At 42.3% G+C, this 17,936-nt stretch overlaps 2 protein-coding genes across 4 annotated transcripts in view; one reads left to right on the top strand and one right to left on the bottom strand.

Annotated features, from left to right (window-relative positions):
• The window catches only part of spire1a (spire-type actin nucleation factor 1a), a 36,911-nt gene extending 30,271 nt beyond the window's left edge, over positions 1-6,640 (top strand). For 2 of the 3 annotated variants that reach the window (XM_071522017.1, XM_071522016.1), the window contains 7 exons: positions 95-118; positions 835-864; positions 1,873-2,010; positions 2,143-2,213; positions 2,322-2,349; positions 4,073-4,236; positions 4,385-6,640. In XM_071522017.1, coding sequence (XP_071378118.1) covers positions 95-118; positions 835-864; positions 1,873-2,010; positions 2,143-2,213; positions 2,322-2,349; positions 4,073-4,236; positions 4,385-4,652 — 723 coding nt within the window. In that variant the 3' untranslated portion in view covers positions 4,653-6,640. The remainder of the gene's footprint in view (positions 1-94; positions 119-834; positions 865-1,872; positions 2,011-2,142; positions 2,214-2,321; positions 2,350-4,072; positions 4,237-4,384) is intronic. The other variant, XM_071522018.1, reaches the window with a different exon arrangement.
• Positions 6,641-11,680: 5,040 nt separating this feature from the next.
• klhl38a (kelch-like family member 38a) lies at positions 11,681-13,911 on the bottom strand. The gene is made up of 3 exons (XM_071522032.1): positions 12,556-13,911; positions 12,160-12,265; positions 11,681-11,970 (listed from the first exon to the last, which is right to left on the bottom strand). The coding sequence occupies exons 1-3, from the start codon at positions 13,909-13,911 to the stop codon at positions 11,681-11,683; spliced, it is 1,752 nt and encodes a 583-aa protein (XP_071378133.1).
• Between the last annotated feature and the right edge of the window lie 4,025 nt (positions 13,912-17,936).

Raw genomic sequence — 17,936 nt, 5'->3', positions numbered from 1 at the left:
CCATAGTATATCTCATTATTATGGTTACATTGGTTAGCTGTCTTGTTCTCCCAAAGACTTAATTAGTTGTTTCCTTTTTTATATAATGCTGCAGCTGATGTCGGATCCCAGCACCAAGGTAACCTGGTCAATCTTCTGTCTGTCTGTCAGTTCTTATGTTTTATTATATAGAATGTTTTGAATTTTTTTCTTTATTAAGACAGTGAGAAAGCTAAGAGGCAGACAGATTAGGGGCAGGATTCAATCGTAGGCCAGCAGGGATACATGTGGGTCCAGAGACAGGGGTCCTGACCATTACAGCATCAGTGGGCACCAGCTGTTATCACTGACCCACACTGTGTATGATGGAAAATATGACCAGAAAGAATGCACTCTTTGTCAGTCCAGTCATCAGATGGATGCTGCCATCTCAGTAGATTGTCCCATCATGGGACTGGCACTACAGTGTTGCTTATTGAATTAGACTTGATGCCATAATATGAGTTAAAATAATTGCATTGTTTATTTACAATTTGAGTCCATGCAGGGACTGAGTTTAATTAATAATGTATGAATCGGAATATAGAAAGGTTAGGCACACTTTAAAAAACTATAGTTTACATTGTGTTTTTGTAGATTATTCCTTATCATTATCCCACCCTGTTAAGGTTAAGGTTCAGAGACTGGTGTAACTAGGTCTAGGTGTATGATGTAACTCCCAGCTGTCCTGACTGCCTCAAATAGATTCATGCAGGTCTTATATTATACCTTCTTAAGCATATTATGTGATTAGCTTGTTGGAATAGAAGGTTCTGTTTATGTTTGAATGTCATGTTCCCTCTGTCTGCTGGTCAGGTGGAAGCCGACAGCGGTGCTCAGGGTGGGGTACGTCACTGTTGCTATATATCATCCAATTGCATCATCAAAAGCACCTCTGAACTCTTATACTAACACGGTGTGGGGAACCCGTCCATAATACCATCCAGTTCAACAGATGCAAATCATTAAGGTTCATCAGGGCTACTGAGTGAGGCGTTTTATTTTGACATAAATCCGTTGAATGAGACCTTGTGTCATGACCAATTATTTGAATGGAAAAACTTACCACAGGAAAACCATGCCATATCGAGCAAATTAAAGAGGCTGCCGTGTCACAAATCTCCTAGCGATGAAAGCTAGCGCCATGATGGTGGGCCACTGGATTATTGGCTGTGTGCAAATAATGGTTAAATATTATCCAGGCTAGAAATAAAGAGATATATGGGAAACATAGTTGTGGTGTGGGTCTATTCAGTAACTTTATAAAAAAAGTGAATGGTCCGATGAGGAAGATTTCTTTCCAAATTACGGTTACTGTGACAAAGTAAACAGTGTTGCCTTTAGTCCTAGCTTCTCTAGCCCCATTTTCTACTCAAAAGCACTTGTAACTTGAGAAAAGAAATCAACCTTGTCTATGCCATACTGTTGAGTTGGTCGAGTCCTAAGTTTAGAAATACAATCAGCTGTTGTAGCCAAGAGCTGTGGACCTCCAATATGGCACCTGGCAGGCGTGTTATGTCACCTGAAAGCCCTCTATTCCTGTTCTTCATGATTGCATCTTCATGTCAGTGGAAGCATCATGTATTGTTTGTATTGCATCAGACGGGGGGTGGAAGACTTTCATTTTCAACTTTATCATCTCCTAACATGTTTGTCTACAGGTAAAGGGTGCCTATATTTTGGGTGATTCAGCATGACTGTATCCCTTGTTTTTTGTATTCCGCTGCATTCACATGGTGTTGACCTCATTTCCTTGACAATCACCTCTTGCTATTGCACTGGCACATGGGACATCTGTTTAGTCATCTACATGTGTAAGGGTAGTTTCCTAATGTGACGTGTCTCTCCCTCCAGGAGGAGTTCTGCTACCCAGTGGAGTGCCTGGCTCTGACGGTGGAGGAGGTGATGCACATCAGACAGGTTCTGGTCAAGGCCGAGCTGGAGAAGTTTCAGCAGTACAAGGACATCTACAACGCCCTCAAGAAAGGAAAGGTACAAATCCTCCGTAGCTTCTGTCCGAGTTTCAATGCTGTCCCAAAGACGGGTAGATTTTGTCTTCAGAGTGATCATTTCCCAAAGCCATTCAAATGCAACAGATTTCCTCACCCATCCTCTCCTCTCTAGGTTTGCTTTTCATGTCGGACCAAGAGGTTCTCCTTGTTTACCTGGTCCTACACATGCCAGTTCTGCAAACGGTAAGTTGAACCACTATTACTAGAACAAAAGGTCATCTTTTTACTCTACTGAAGTGTAGCAGCAGTCCAGGAATGCTTAACTAAAAACTATTTTATCTTCCTCTCTAGGCCTGTGTGCTCCCAATGCTGTAAAAAGGTAGGTGGCTCTTGACTTCTCTTTAACACACTCTCGAACACTCGCTTCAAGATGTGTCGACACTCTTGACACCTGTCAGCTGCTTCATGAACACTAACAGATGGTGCATAAAGCTGCAGTTGCATCATTGCCTGATATCAGACAGAATTGTCAACTCATTACACTCCATTTCCATCTTCAGTTTGGCATTGCCTCCACTCTAACCGATTTCCATGGGGGAGGGGGATTCGATTTTCCCTAAACAATCACTAGAGACCAGTGTATCCACCTGAATCTAATGTCATTTTAAGTCAACACTGATGCGAAAAAAACATCTCCCCTTTGAATAAAAGCCTTCAAAGCAGAGTGCTGTTCGGAATTCAAAGTAATTGGTACTTTAATAGATTTAGAACAGCCTCGATAGCAGCGTCTATCTTGTCTATAGCGGTCGCCATTGTTGTTATTAGGGCTGTTCCTAACAACTAATTTCCCTGTCGATTAAACGGAAATTTAAATGTAGACTAGTCGACTAGTCTAAAAGTAAGAAAACACTCAGAAAACAGTCAAAAATGAGCACAATTTAATCTATAAGATTAAAACGCTGTCCGAAAAAATATTGCATGTATTTAAGAGCCATTTGAAACCGTTAATATTCTTCAATAACTGTGGCACTTTGCGCCGTTTATTATGAACGTTGTACATTACAAACGACATGACAACTCACTAAATAAAAGTTAACAAATAACATTTAAAATAATAATAAAAAATATTAAAAAATAATAACCTGTCATCAGAAAAACTACCAATAATAGGCCTACAAAAAAATAACAATTAGGCCTACTGATCGACGTGACATTAGATTATTAGGCTATGCAACAACGGCGTGCTGTTGGCAATCAGCTTCAAACAGCAGGTACACACACACACACACACACACACAACGTGGTAGGCCTACTTACTCAACTGACGAAACATTTTTGTTCAGCGAAATCAACATGTCAACATGTTCGGGTGAAAGGCGAGACCTCAGTCTATTAACAATAAGTCCAGCAGCTGAAAAAACTCTCAGCTGGAACAGATGTTGCAGGCACACAGAGATAGTGACTTGAAGCCGGCATAGTTTTGGAAAGCGTCGCGTTTTCCCGCACCACCACACAAGTGGATCTTCGTTAGGTGAGATACAGGTTTACAACCTTATTTTCTTTTTCTAGATCAAAATACTGCCAAACCGCGCTGGAGATGTCATCTCTGTCCGGTCCCACTTTCCACCTTTACGTCCGGGCATAACCACCTGCTGGGGCTGCAGCCCCGGCTAGTGGCAGGTGGCTGCGTAACATCTTAGACGCAACAGTTAAGCGGCGTACATTATTAATAATTAGTTTAACCGACTAGTATTTCTGGTGCCGATTAGTGAGGGTAGAAACGTTTAAACGACTAGTCGACTAATCGCGCACATCCCTAGTTGTTATTACTCCTCCTTGGTTCCGGCGCACAGCTTGACAACACTTGACAACAGCTTGACAACGGCGTTAGTCCCGCCCGTGGCGCTGATTGGCTAATAGTTAGTCCCATTGGACCGATCATTTTTCAACAGAGAAACCGCTGTTTCATGTCACGATGCCAGACCAGAATCGGTCAACTCGTTTGAGTGGGCGGATTCAAAGGTCTGGACCCAGGCATCAAGCCACAGTTGCAAAAGCAGTTTTCAATAGCATTTCATTTAATTTCATCATTTTTACCTCAGATGCGGCTGCCATCTAAGCCCTACTCCACCTTGCCCATCTATTCGTTGGGCCCCAGTGCCATGGCTAAGGAAGAGGCAAGTGCAGCCTCTGCCCCCGCTCAGCCAGAAAAGACCCCGTTTGCATCCGGACACAACCGACACAGCCTACGCAGGACTGTTTACAAGTATGTCACTGCAGAATCCCCTGTTTTTTTCATATAATATATATATATATATACTGGACAAAGTCAGCCATAATGCCACCCTATGTCTAGCAACAGGCTGGGATCCGTCAGATCTTACAGACACATCCTCTTTTCTCTCTGTCCTCAGGTTGTCGAAGCACGGCAGCAGTGGCAGCAAGGAGGGCAGGTCGCAGGACGAGCCTGAGCTTCCCAAGGAGCTGACTGAGGACTGGGCCTCCATGGAGGTCTGCGTGGACTGCAAAAAGTTCATCACGGAGATCATCTCCTCCAGCAAGCGCAGCCTGTCCGTGGCCACCAAGCGCGCCCGTCTCAACCGCAAAACCCAGTCCTTCTACATTTCGTCATCCAGCTCGACCAACTTCAGGCCCTCGGAGCGCACCATCAATGAGGTGTAGAAAGTAGGAACCACCATGTACGCTTCCCTCCTTTCATTCACCCCCCTCCTCTAAAGGATCTTGCCAGGGTAAAAAAAAAAAAACCATCTTATTTGATCTAGGTTGAGGCTGACTGGTCATTTGTAGGTTCACTGCAGTGTTTGTAAATGGTTAAAAAAAGTAAAATAATAAAAATCACAAGTGACCATGAACCCAGTCCACCACCCCAAAGTTAGTAAGGGTTCTCATACCTTACCCCCTCTCAGGAAAAGTTGGCATGCTTTGCTGTGATGCTCGTGAAAAAGACCACTGGTCAGGACGCCCCCTTGTTGTAATCCATCTGGCTGCCAGATAGCAGTGGAGAGAACCATTTTTCAGTGAGTGGCAGTAATGATTCAGGGCATGTTGTGGGTGGGTAACATGGGTAAATAAAGCTGCTGATGTCACAATGGTGAACCAAGTAAGAGTCTGTATATTTGGCACGAGAGTGGGACGAGTCGCAGGATACAGTGGTTCTTCCGGCCAGGCGTTGAAGTGATATTGTGTAAATAGTACAAAGGCCCCACACAAATCTTAGCTGTAAATAAGTTTTCCAGTTCCTGTTTACTACTAGCACTCAGGAAGAACAACCGATTGTCTGTTGACAGAAATGCACTGTAGATCCACTCGTCAGGTCTGCTGGGGTAGTTGTCTGCCACCCCCCCGCCCCTCCCTCCTCCTTCCAACAAGATTATGCCAAATGTTACATCATTTATTTTTTTTTAGCCAGTTTTCATCAAATGTAGAGATTTGTCAAATACATATTTACTATTCTCTCTGATGAGATGACAAGTTGAGGGGCAAGAATAGTGTTTTTCTGGGTGGGTTTTAGCCACTTGGTTATGATGTACATTAAAGTCTGTGCCTGGTGCCAAAATAATAACTTTTTTTCTGAATGCCTTTGTAATTATGGACCTATTATACATTTTTATGATTTAAAATTAAATAGGGGGGACATTACAGGGGGAATCCAAGGTCTGGTTTCTTGCCCTGCTGTGTTCCAAGCTGGGCAATAGAAGCACAGCATTGTGGGGTTATGAATGTGTACATGCTGTATATCTAAATTGTTTAAAATCCTGACTCTAATGTTCAAAAACCTTTACTAAGTGATGTAAAGAATGGGAAAATTATACTGGATTTTGTGTATGGAAAAGTATAAAAATCCAGGTACAGGCACAGCTGAAATGCCTTCATTTAGACGTCATAGGAAAACGACACATTTTGGCATCGTCACACACACCGCAGTCATGCCTGGGTCTTGATTTTTATGCTTTTACATATTAGAAGTATAAGTTTGCCGTGTTTCTTTTAAGTTTTTCCGTGCGCCTCTTGAGTTTGAATTCTTCTCTTAAACGTTTATTATTAGTGTTATTATGGTTTGTGTCAATCTAATATATTGAGATTTTATTTCTTTTGTATGGTCTATAAACTTCCTGTTAAGATACCCCTCTAAGTCTCAAATAGCACTTTTAATGGACCAATGTATTGTTTATGTTTGTCTTAATTTCATTCTTTTTTAAATCTCTGTTTTTCACCTCTTGGGGGTCCATAGTGCCATTTCTTAGGGTTCCTCATGGATGAAGGTTTGTGTGAATGGTTGCAAGTTTTAGTATTTGGCTATAACAAAAAAAAAACATCCCATTGAATGTAGGCTATTGTTTTTTAACTGTATGGCTCTGTCATTGCAATATGCATATAGAATTGTACATCATACTATAAAGCAAGGAATCTCTGTATGTGTTTCCTTCGCATATCTTGAGAACCGTTCATCCGATCTACTTCACACTTGGCGGGTGTATTGCTCGGGACCCAAGGATGTGCAGTGATGGATTGGACACGTGACGCGTTCAATATACTCTGTGCAGCAGCGGGGCTCAAAGCGAACGAGCACTGCACTAGTCCTTTCAAATAACACATTCTCTCTTTCACACACACACACACACACACACACACACACACACACACACACACACACACACACACACACACACACACACACACACACACACACAAAAAAAAGTTAAAAAGTCACATGTACATATAATCTGATTGTTTTGTGACAGTTCTTACCAAATGAGCAGAAAGCCTACCCAGCCTGTTAAATGATGATGCCATACTCCAGTGAAGTAGTGTGTCTGACCAGATTATTTTAGACCCCTGTAAGGAATGTGTGCATGCTGTACTGTGATTTTTTTTTTTTTTTTTTATGAAAGAAATTATAATAAAATGATCAAGACTCTTATGTAAGACTCCAATATCTCTTATTTGGAACATATTATGTGGGGTTGAATTTTAGTACCACAAATTTGCAGTGTTGTAGAGCAAAGCCTCAAGCTTGAAGTGCAGGGTCTCTTAACTCAATGAATGCTTGTTTTAACCAGCAGGGGGTGATAGAGGTGCAGTGAAAGGCAAGTTGCTCTGTTTCAACACATCACCCAGTGGTCATGGGGACATCAGGTGGCAGAGGAAGGATATTACATTTGTTTTTCACTGTATTACTTGGTCAATATTGGATCGGCATGTCCAATTGTGCAGATATATGACAAATGTAAGCAATTTAGGACTTTATCATATTATGTATGTTTGAATGTATAAATGTGATAACTGTTTTTGCTGTTCTTATTTTATATATTTTATTTACGTGTGTTTTTTTTTTGTTTTTGTCTGTTCTTAAAAGCTGCACTGGGGCAAATTCCTATCAACTGTGTTGACATGGCAATAAAGTATTGAATTGAATTGAATTATAACAACTGTATTGACATTCAAACTATCTTTGCAATATGTGCTGCAAAAGTTAGGACTTCAGAAAAAATGGTGTGTTGCATCCAAACACTTCACATACACTGAGACCTTCAGTTGTAGGTGGAACTTCATTCTAACCTTATCAACTGAAAATCTGTACTTGTTTTTTACTTAATTTCTTAATTTTTCACTTAGATTTACTCCAGTGTTTAGAAAAATGAAAGCCATTCACAACTTTAATATTCAATCCATTGCTTATTTTCAGTGAGCTACTGTTGCTGTTGGTTCTGACGTGATGTTTGAGAGTGGTAAAATACATTTTTAGTAGCTTTATGTACTGCCCAGTAATGCCCAATAGGGGTCAGACAAAACCTTTATTTGCTGCAGCTTCAGATGTGACAACACACGACTCCCATAGTGTATTTTGTAATATACTTTATATAATACATAATAACACTTTTACCATTTACCAACACTTGAACTAATATACTGAAGTGATATAATCTCACAAAAAAAAAATGACTGATGCATTTTGCATTTCAATTTCAAAACAAGCATATCTAAAAAGGTTGATATGTAATCTTACTAGGATTTAAGTAAAAATGGAATCAAATTACCACACAGGTGGCTGAATCTCTATCTCTATCGCATTTCTAAACCACCTGTTACCTCAGGAATGGATGGCAGTATGGCTCACCCATAGCTGTATACTGTAGGGGTAAAGCTTCCTAATCCCACTGTCTATCACATTAACACAGGGGTAAAGTTACAGCCTGGCCAAGGCAATACAGCCTCTCACATGACACAGTGGGGAAACCCCTCACTTAGTATTTCAAAACAGCACTATGGGCAACCACCGTGTAGGCGCCTCTGGGTGCTGTGATCCAACCAGGAGAGACACGGCGTCTCTAGTGTTTGCTGTTGTTGAGAACTGATGCTGCCATAGTTAATGAGATGGACTTAAAAAAGTTGTTTAAAACTAGCATGGGATGGCATTGGTGATCTTAAACTATATTTTTCAATGTGGTTATTCCTTACCTGCCTCATTTTAACACAGAAGTGGCAAGAATGTTTAACTGTCACTGCAGTGGAAGTAATCTTTACTTAACGGGTGATTCAACCTTAGCTGAAAGAGCTCAAATACTCTTTGTTTTGTTTTGGAGAATCTATGAGGGTTATATGGGGTATGGTTTATACTGATGGGGTTGCTTGTTTGTATGTGTGTGTGTGGCAATGCATGCATGCTGCTCTGTGTGCATGTTTGTCTTTTAACCACACTTATGTGGGTACGTGTATGGGCTAACATTGAAACGTTATCCCTTGATGGGTTAGTAACAGGCACTGAAAATAACCTGCCAGGCCACAGCCTCCCTGAAGGGTGACCCTCACACACCGGTTTCTATGGTAAGGCAGCAAGCAAACACACATCAATAAACAGTCCGAATAGGCTGTGTATTTAGCTGCAGCTTAATAAAAAAAAGTTTCATAGGCTGTTCTTGTCAAATGCTGCACTGGCTAACTGAATGGAGCCAATGACAGCTGACCCAGCTGATGACAAATTACTCATAATGGTCACAGTCATATTCTCAATAGGTTCAAACTTTGAAGGTTTATGGTTTAAAGTTAAAGAACAGCTATTCTGCTGGGTGACATATGCCATATTGAAATGATTTGGTTAGGCTCTAGGTGTTCAGGCCACACACACACACACACACACACACACACACACACACACACACACACACACACACACACACACACACACAGGGATATTGTGAGGCATTCAGAGTGACCAGGCTAACGAGGAGCCATTTAACCCAATGACAGTCGGGGCTTGCTAATGTGGAGTGTGATGAAATTAGCCCTTGGTCGCTGCTCTTGGGCAGGTTTCAAGGTTTCCCCACTAATGGGCAAGGATTAAAACTTAAAAGCGAAAGCTGATCCTGGATCTCTTCCCCTAAGGTCAACTTCACCCGTGGGCCGCATACAAATAGGCCATACCATACACACAGTGAGCCGCTCAAGGGGAAGTTAGTAACTGGAGCTGTACAGGTCGACCTCCCAGGCCAGACACACTTTATGGACAGAACGTGCCCTGAGGGGTCAAGGAGCTCGGCACAGGACCGTCATGTGCTAACATAAGGGATGTATCCATAACATGCCGAATGGACTGTAAATTGGTTTTTGTGACTCAGTGTCAGTGTATACAACAGTACGTCTGCATCAAAGTTAAATGTAATCCAATATTTCAGTGCAAGTTGCACTGGTACTTGTCTGTTGATGTATGCATAGCTGCCAATGTGTCACCTGATAGCCAGTGAACATGTTCCTGTGTCACTGTCAACAATCATCCCTTGAGTATGAAGGAACATGACTCAGCCACTCTACAAAGGGAGACCCATTTAGTTCAACTGAAGACAGTCTAGTAAAAGAGAGACAAAATCTGCACCACTGTCAAAGAGAGATTCTATCAGTTGTTCTTGTATTTTAGGGAGATTCAAACCAATAAATTAGAAACTGGATTTTTTTGTAGTATCACTACATTCATACACAAATAACATATTGTTCTTTTAAAAACACAAGGCACACACAGGGTAATAAATATCCAAAATGTAAGCATGTACATTGTACAGTGGTAAATTATACATTTTAAAGAGAAAGTTTATCTTTTGTGCAAGTAACAGCAACACATTATGCATCATGCAGTTGAGCAGTGATGCGATTTGAAATAAATAGATTCACTGCCACAGGATGCCACAGGATGATCCAGTGATGTGATAATAGGGTTGCCATGGTGATTGTTACCAGGGACAGGGACTGGTTGAGCACCATGGTGAATCTCTGTTCCATAGGGGTCAAGAGTGTCACATGCTAAGGAAGGAAAAGGCACAGTCTGTCCACAGCCTCAGTGGCCAGTGTCTTACAACTTGTTGCCATACAATAAGTGTGGTTCAGTTTGGACTCCAATACACACCACTGGGAGCTGTTTATGTTTATGCACAATTGCACTGTTTTTTCTTGGATATCTAAAGACAATGTTCTCAACTGTTTGTTCTCTTCTACAGGAATTTTATCAGATGAATGGAAGGTTTGATTTCATATCTGTGGACATGCTTCTGCACGTTACATTTGCAAATGAGCACATGGTGTAAACCCTTAAAAACACCCTTTCCTCTCATGGTTGCCCTTCAGTAGGTCACTGCATCACCCTTGGGCATTCAAATGCAGTAACGTCACATGTCCACACATCAACATAGCTGCCTGCAGAACCAGTGACTAGTTCTTTCATCTAGCTGCAATAGCACATGGTGAAATTAAAGATAAATCACCACTAAAGGAAACACTGTAAATAATTTCTATACACAGTGCTTAGGCTAATCTACAGCATCTCTGAAGTCTTGGACATATTCTACTTTCAGTATGTAATGTTGGAAGTCAAACAACATCACATAGGACAGAATGATGTACATACTTTGTTGAGGGATACAGTAATAATTCCCAAAGTCATAAATCAAGCTGGCTAAATTAGTGTTGGCCCAGATAATTTAATTTCAGCAAAATTCTCCTTCCCAGCTACATTCCAGCAAATATGGTAGCAGCCATAGCTAACTTGGCCAGCGGCTCTGCTAACAGGAGGAGCTGTCCATCTTTTGTCTTGATGGTTCTCATCAGGAAGTGAACTCTGATAGAAGCATGTGGGTCAAGGAGGAATGTAAACTCTTTAAAGTGCCTATGTATTTTATGCCTGATCTGTCTGTTGCCGTCTCACAAGACAAGCAGAGCCCATACAGTTTACCAGCAGACGCAAAATTCACTGTGCATTCAATTGTTCTAGGTAATTCAACTGCAACTGACACACAGACTGAAATTAAAGCATTAACGCCTTTAGTAAGCGTCAAAACACTGCAGCCATCTGTGGAAAGAGCTTTTTTGGATTACGTATGTGTCTGAACAGCTGCTTGTTGTGTAAGTATGTCTGTCTCTCGTTATCTCTGGGGTTCTCAGTTCAGTTCCCCCACAGGTGCCTTAGCCATGACACTTCTGATTGCCAGCTGAGGTCTCCTTTGATTTAAAACGCCGCAGATGATGGCCAGCCTGGCCTAACATGCCGCTAAGTTGCGGCAGAGGCTGAGCTGCGTGAAGGAACGCAGTCAGTTTGAGATGGTTTCCCATTTGTAGCTAGAGGCAGGCCAATAAATCATGGCAAAAGGGGGGATGTAGAACATGTAGCAAGGCATTGACCCAAAGTGGCTGGGTTGGGTGGTGGGTCATGGTGGATTGGGTCTGTTGGAAACGCAGACCAATGGCAGGGAGCCATGGTCAAACAACTTGTACGGCAGGGAGCCCTTCGAGGTCCACACGTCCGTCTTGGGGTCATAACACTCAAAGCAGTCTGAGTCCTCGATGACATCATGACCATTGAGGATGCGTCCACCAGTCACATAGAGCTTGTTGTTGATCACTGTAGCGCTGTGATGCATCCTTCGTTCCTTCAGATTCTCACACTTGACAAATTTGTTGGCTTTGGTGTCGTAAGCTATCATTCGTCTGGTGTACCCTGGAAATTAAATATTCATTGAGGCCATCTTTAAAGATGCACTATACATCATTTAAAATTCTCTTTGAAATTATATCTAAAGCTGTTCATGAACATGTTTTCATGTGGAAATATGTAACAGCTAGGGAAAACAACCTATTTGTTTTCCATACATGAAAAAGCAGGCTCTAAACAATTCCCTGGGCCCACCTCCTATGATGTAGATCTTGTCCTCGATGACGGCAGCAGGAGCACAAACATTCTTCACTGTCCTGGTCTCTAGCCTGGACCACAGGTTGCGAGAGATGTGATACACCTATTGACACACCACACATATCATTGGACAATTAGCCAACCTGTTTACTATAGCATCAAAAAATAAGATTGTAATTCACCATCCGCTTGTGTGACATTTGGTATACATAATAATTACTCAAACATTCTGAAGTTTCTCATGAGTGTTGGATTTTTACAGTAAATATATTTTCTATCTGCACATATTGACAATTAATTCTGTTTAAGGCCATGGCCATATTGGATTGGTAATAATGTTGAACTGGAACTTCATGTTGATCCAATAATGTTGAAGCGAGAAGTCTTCTCTACCTGAATCAGCCTGACAGGGTTCTGCATGGCGTCCTCCCCTCCGAAAACATAGATCCTCTGATCACTGGCTGCAACTGCTGGATGCAGCACCGGTGTGGGCATTGGCGCCATGGGCTCCCATTGATTAAACATACTGTTATACCTCTCTACTGAGTGGGAGATTTGTTTGTCTACCCCAATGCCTCCTAGGACAAATATAAAGTGCAGATAGGACACGCTTTGGTGGGCATATCGTGGCTCCAACATAGGTTCAGCGGTCCGCCACTGGTTGGTCTTAAGGGAGAGTGTATAAACTGTAGCACTGACTGCACTGTCGCCTGATGTCATGCAGAGACTGAGCCCACCAACCACATACAGGATGCTATGAATACACACGTACGCGGCTTTGTAGAGGCGCAGAGGCAGCTTGGCCAACCACTGCCAACGATGGGTCCTCTCATCATATAGCAACGCTTCTCGAGAAGTCTGTTCATTGTTTTTGCGCCCTCCAACCACTACCAGCGTTTCTCGGCAGGTGTAACGCCGCGGTGTGGTCCAAAGTGGCTTGAGCTCACGGCTGCACTTGGTGCTGACAGAGAGCATGAGGCGACGCACTGACTCAATGATCTCGGTACAAAGGGTGGAAGACTGCACCAATGGGTCATTAGCGATAAACTGGAACAGGTAAGTTGGGTGGATGTAGCGAAGACGGACTTTCTTGAAGAGATCATGGATAGCACCGCGTCGTGAGAATGGGTCATGGTGGATCCACGCCAAGAGGGTCTCAAACACCTGCTCTTCCTCTGCACAAAGACGGTCGTCTTCTAAGTAACACATCAGTTCAGGAAGGGACAGCTCACAGAAGTCCTCTGTAGCGGCCACATCAGAGAAACACCTCACAGCCATCTCTTTTGCCCTCTCCCTTAAACTCTCGCAATGAAGGATCTCAGAAAGTCGTATCATGCTCAGACAGTTGTCTGGACTGAGCTGCTCCTGGAGAAACATCGAGCAGGCCTCAAAGAGATGTCCATAGTGAAGCATGGATGCTGCCTGCATGAGTGGGAGCACGATCTCCATGGTGATAGTGATGGTGCCTGTGTAGACGTAGTCCACAATGCCACTGAGGACGTCTGACGAGATTCCCTTCAGGTCCACACGGGCCTGGCTACTTTCCAGAAAGTTGCTGCAGAACATGGCGCGGAAGTATGGGCTGCTGGAGACCAGGATGTTCCGGTGGCAGGGGATCTCCCGGTGCTCAGTGCAAAGCAGGACGTCTGTCAGGATACGCTCCTGCCGGAGGACGTTGAGCTGGGCAAGTAGATGGGAGGGAAGTTCCAAGTCTTTGAAAGCAAAAACTTCACGTGATCTACAGGCCATTCTGTGGAAGGAGGGAAATGAGAGAAAGGCAAAAGAAGCAGGAATCACGTTATGATCATAGTTTTTGAGTATTTCTACTTTCCATTGGGAAAGGTTGACAGAAACAAAGGATTTACCATTATGCTGTCCTGCGGTATTAAACTGTGGGGAGGGTAGAAACTTAGCTTGGATGTTGTGATGAAGAAGAGGGTGAGTGGGTGAGAGCAGGTAAGTGGGGTTATCAAGTGGCTACTCTGCATGAGAAATGTTTTGTTTAATTAGGCCTACCTTCAGAGGGCCCAGCGGTAAATACTGGTGACCCGGAACAACCCCTCAGCATCAAACAGTCTTACACCTGCCAGCACTATCCTCAGCTACTTAGCCTGGGAAACTACTTTAGCACACCTTGTCCTTCCTCCTGCTAATTTATTTGCTCCATCATGAATTTCCTTTTTTCTAAGGCTGTTACTTTGGTCCACACAGGTTAAGTTGGGTTAGTTCTTTTAATGAATGATGCATAATGCATTAATGCTTTCAATGACTGTAGAAATCACAGTAAATTACAGAGAATGCTTGAATTGATAGATATCAGAAATTGATTAGGGTCATCTGTAAATTCTTCACTATATGGAACTATATGTCCACAACTTCACATCATGTAAAATGATTATGCATACCAGTAGAAATATGAGAACAGTTTCACTTAGTATTTCTCTAATTTGACATCTCCTCCCTCCTGTTACAGTGCAGAGCTGACAGTGAACTCTTCCATTTGTTAACCCACTCTCCAACTCTTAGAACTCTTAGAGCAGCTGTCCCTAATGTGCCGATTACTTACTCACAGCTTTCTATTTTTAACCCCTTCTCCTAAATTATCTTGATGCATCCATGTAGCATTAGGCCACATCTCCCTTATCCAGCTACTCATCACTGCTAACTTTATCAGAGTTATGCCACAGGCCATCTGTTTTTGTCTCTCCACCTTTCTGTATTTCTCTCTTCCTCTCTGTCTCTCTTGCTATTTCTATATTTTCTGCTTCTTCCTCTCTCTTCCTCTCAGTCTCTCTCCCTCCCTGGTTGGAGGGTTTGTGATGATCCTGCTGTTTAGAGTGGGGGAATTTCATAGGGCTATTATCAACACTAAGTCTTCTAATCACCCCCGCGACAGCTACTGTTACTCACTCACACACACACACACACACACACACACACACACACACACACACACACACACACAGGCCCACCCTGTCTGATATATTTGGACCTCTAATCATTATTCTATATTATGAACCGCCAATGGCCATGAGTGACATTCCACAACTGGCATTATTTCCTCAGACTTTGTTAAACCAGTGCTGGTGGAGACCCCAAGCCTCTTATAATGGACTGCTTCAGAATGTACATTTTAAATTGCTTATTCATTAGGAGGAGTCAGACACTAATGGATAAATTGTATTTACACCCTTTGGATACTTTCGGTGATGTTTCTAGACATTAATAATGTAATAAATCTCCCTTTGTATAGTTTGTTAGTGACAAAATATTATTTATTTTATTTCTGGGAAACTGTCACAATAATATTGTGTCTTAATGCCAAGGTTAATTTAGGAATATCCTCCCTGTAAAACATTTGCAGTGTCTGTGACTCCTGACTCCCTTAGACCTGAGATGAAGAACAATAATAACGTCTAGAAAAAATCAAGGAGGAACCTACAGCTGAAGTAATGATATCACTATACAAATTAAAGAGTAGTGCGGTTAAACAATGAAAACTACACATTGAAACAATAAATCACAACAATAGTGTTATATTGATAAGTATGTAAAATCTGTTTTCAGTTCAGCAGCACCAACTGGTAAATTCTTACCTCCTGTCCTCAGTAAATCAGAAATATCCGCAGTGTCTCCTTAGACTAGGCAGAAAAACAAATCAGCTGGAATCCAAATAGCAAAACATTGTCCAAAGCAAATAGGAGAGTCAAGTGCGCAGCGTGGTCATGGAGAGAGAAGGAGCGCGAAGCAGAGGTACAACAAGGCTTTCCAGTGAGGAGCTCTCGGAGCTTGCCATGAGGCCACTGTGTACATTCCTGCAGCTAAGAATAGTATCCTGGGCCACTGTGACTCCAGCCAGGCCGCTCATGTGACACAGAGCTGTTTGGTACCCAGTTGCCGGCTTAACAACTCTGCCAGGGCCCAGTGGAGTGAGTGTTTACAATAGCCTGGGGAGAGAGAATCATCTTGGGGTCTTGGCTCAGCCCTGAAGCCCACCAAGGATGCCGTTTACTGAAAGTGTCCCGGAGCTGCCGACCCTTATCCACCTTCCTGTGCTGTTTAAGCCCCCCTCCCCCGGGCTGTGTAACCCAGGAAGCAGGTAAATATAGTGTAGCGCTGATGGGCCGGCCTGATCAGGAGGAACAGCTGAAAGACCCAGGCTTGGTTTGCCTCAAGGTGTGGTGCTGTTTGTATATGCGTGTGTATAAGTGGAGAACCATTCACCTGTTTGAGGCATTGTTTGCCTTGTGCCAAGGTGTGTGCCAAGGTGCCAAATAGTATCCATGGTGGAGATACGTTGTGGTCTCTGTAGTGGTATATTCAGGCCTCAAGGAGTCTGGATTCTGATTATCTCTGGGTATATATGTAAGTCTCACAGTCTAATAATCCAGAGTTTCTTTAGGTTACAAGTATTTTCCACCATAGCACCCCATTAAAAAAGCAATAGAGACTTTTGTGGCTGATATAGAGCAGATGAACAGTAGAAATGTGCTCATACCTTGCTGAAAGATAAAAACGAGTCTGGACAGAATCTGTAACTTTATTTGAAGTCAGTGATTAAATTAAAGATTAAAAAAAAGTAATGAAATATTTCTCCTTTACGCTGTAGCTCTACTTTTTTTTTTTTTTTCAATTTCCACTCAGATTCTCCAGGAAGAGATACAGTTCTTATATTTAAGCCTCCATTTCCTTACGGTTGATATCTCTAAGTAGGCATTTCTTTATCTCCAGATTGCAAAGGAGGCCTTATCTTCAGCAGCCCTCACTTGTCCATCCTGCAGCTCCTGGGGCAGCGAGATGAGTTATTGTCATGTTTGTTTAGCTGCGTATGACAAGGAATTGGAGATACTTGTGGACAGATTGAATGACATAGCTACATGGAAGTGAGCTGTCAGCAAGTCAGACATCATGACAGCAGCACACACAGCTTTGGTGGACTTTCTCACACACTGAAATCCTACTCTCTGCTACTGGTTACCAAGTGACAACTTAATGCTGGTAGGTCATGGTGTGTATTACAGACTCCTTCAGCGGCAGGGCTGAACATCTCACAAAGGGCACTTCCCAAAAATACAGGTTGGGGTGCATGGGGGAGACTCTGATTTTCAATTTTGCCTCAGCTTAAAACACCAAAGCCTTGATCCGATGATATCCCTGCAACAGAAAATCAAGTGACTTTGGGGACTTTTTTCACTCTCTGTTGTGCCTATCCCAATTCTTTCAATTCACTGGAGGGCTGTTGATGCCAGGACTGACAGTAGGATGTGTGGCAGCTCTTGAGCTGGAAATGTATTTGAAATCTGAATGTTTGTAGAGATTACAAAAGCCAAATCTTTGAAGACGTTTTGATGGTCTCTGTTTAGTTTGTTTATGTAACAAGAAAACAAATGAAGTTCTAATTAACTGAACTAAGACTACAATATTGCTGTAAAGTAGACCTAAATGTTTTGTAATTGTAACAGTTATTGCATGGATATCACTTATAGAAGCAGCTACAAAAATCTTCCTTCTGCAAATCAAATCCTATAAGAATCAGTGCTTCTATAGACATACAAAGCTATGAGAATACTGAGAAGAACACAGCTTTTTATTTTGACTATAGACTATAGACTATAGAGCTTCAGCCATAGCAACACAAGGCTCTCTGGCCATGATAATGAATGTATAATGAAATGAAATTAGTTCAGTGAACAGCAAGACCAGACTCTGCTCAAATTCTCTAGTATGTTATCTTGTTCTAAAATGGCTTATTCTAAAAGGTCATCCTCATCCCC

The sequence above is a fragment of the Centroberyx affinis genome, unplaced genomic scaffold (genome assembly GCF_046629955.1).
Source record: "Centroberyx affinis isolate AG114_WGS23_722 - 3 ecotype Tasmania unplaced genomic scaffold, CSIRO-AGI_Caff_v1 ptg000949l_1, whole genome shotgun sequence".
Taxonomy (NCBI): domain Eukaryota; kingdom Metazoa; phylum Chordata; class Actinopteri; order Beryciformes; family Berycidae; genus Centroberyx; species Centroberyx affinis.
Note: the sequence above shows the minus strand (reverse complement) of the source record. Positions and strands in the feature narration are given on the sequence as shown.

Bases quoted from the DNA above. Each gene is read 5' to 3' on its own strand.
- klhl38a (XM_071522032.1), bottom strand. From the start codon at position 13,911: ATGGCCTGTAGATCACGTGAAGTTTTTGCTTTCAAAGACTTGGAACTT. The intron at 12,266-12,555 runs GTAGAGAAGACT...GTGTGTCAATAG, and splicing joins ACCCTGTCAGGCTGATTCAG to GTGTATCACATCTCTCGCAA. The intron at 11,971-12,159 runs GTGGGCCCAGGG...TTTAATTTCCAG, and splicing joins CAAGATCTACATCATAGGAG to GGTACACCAGACGAATGATA.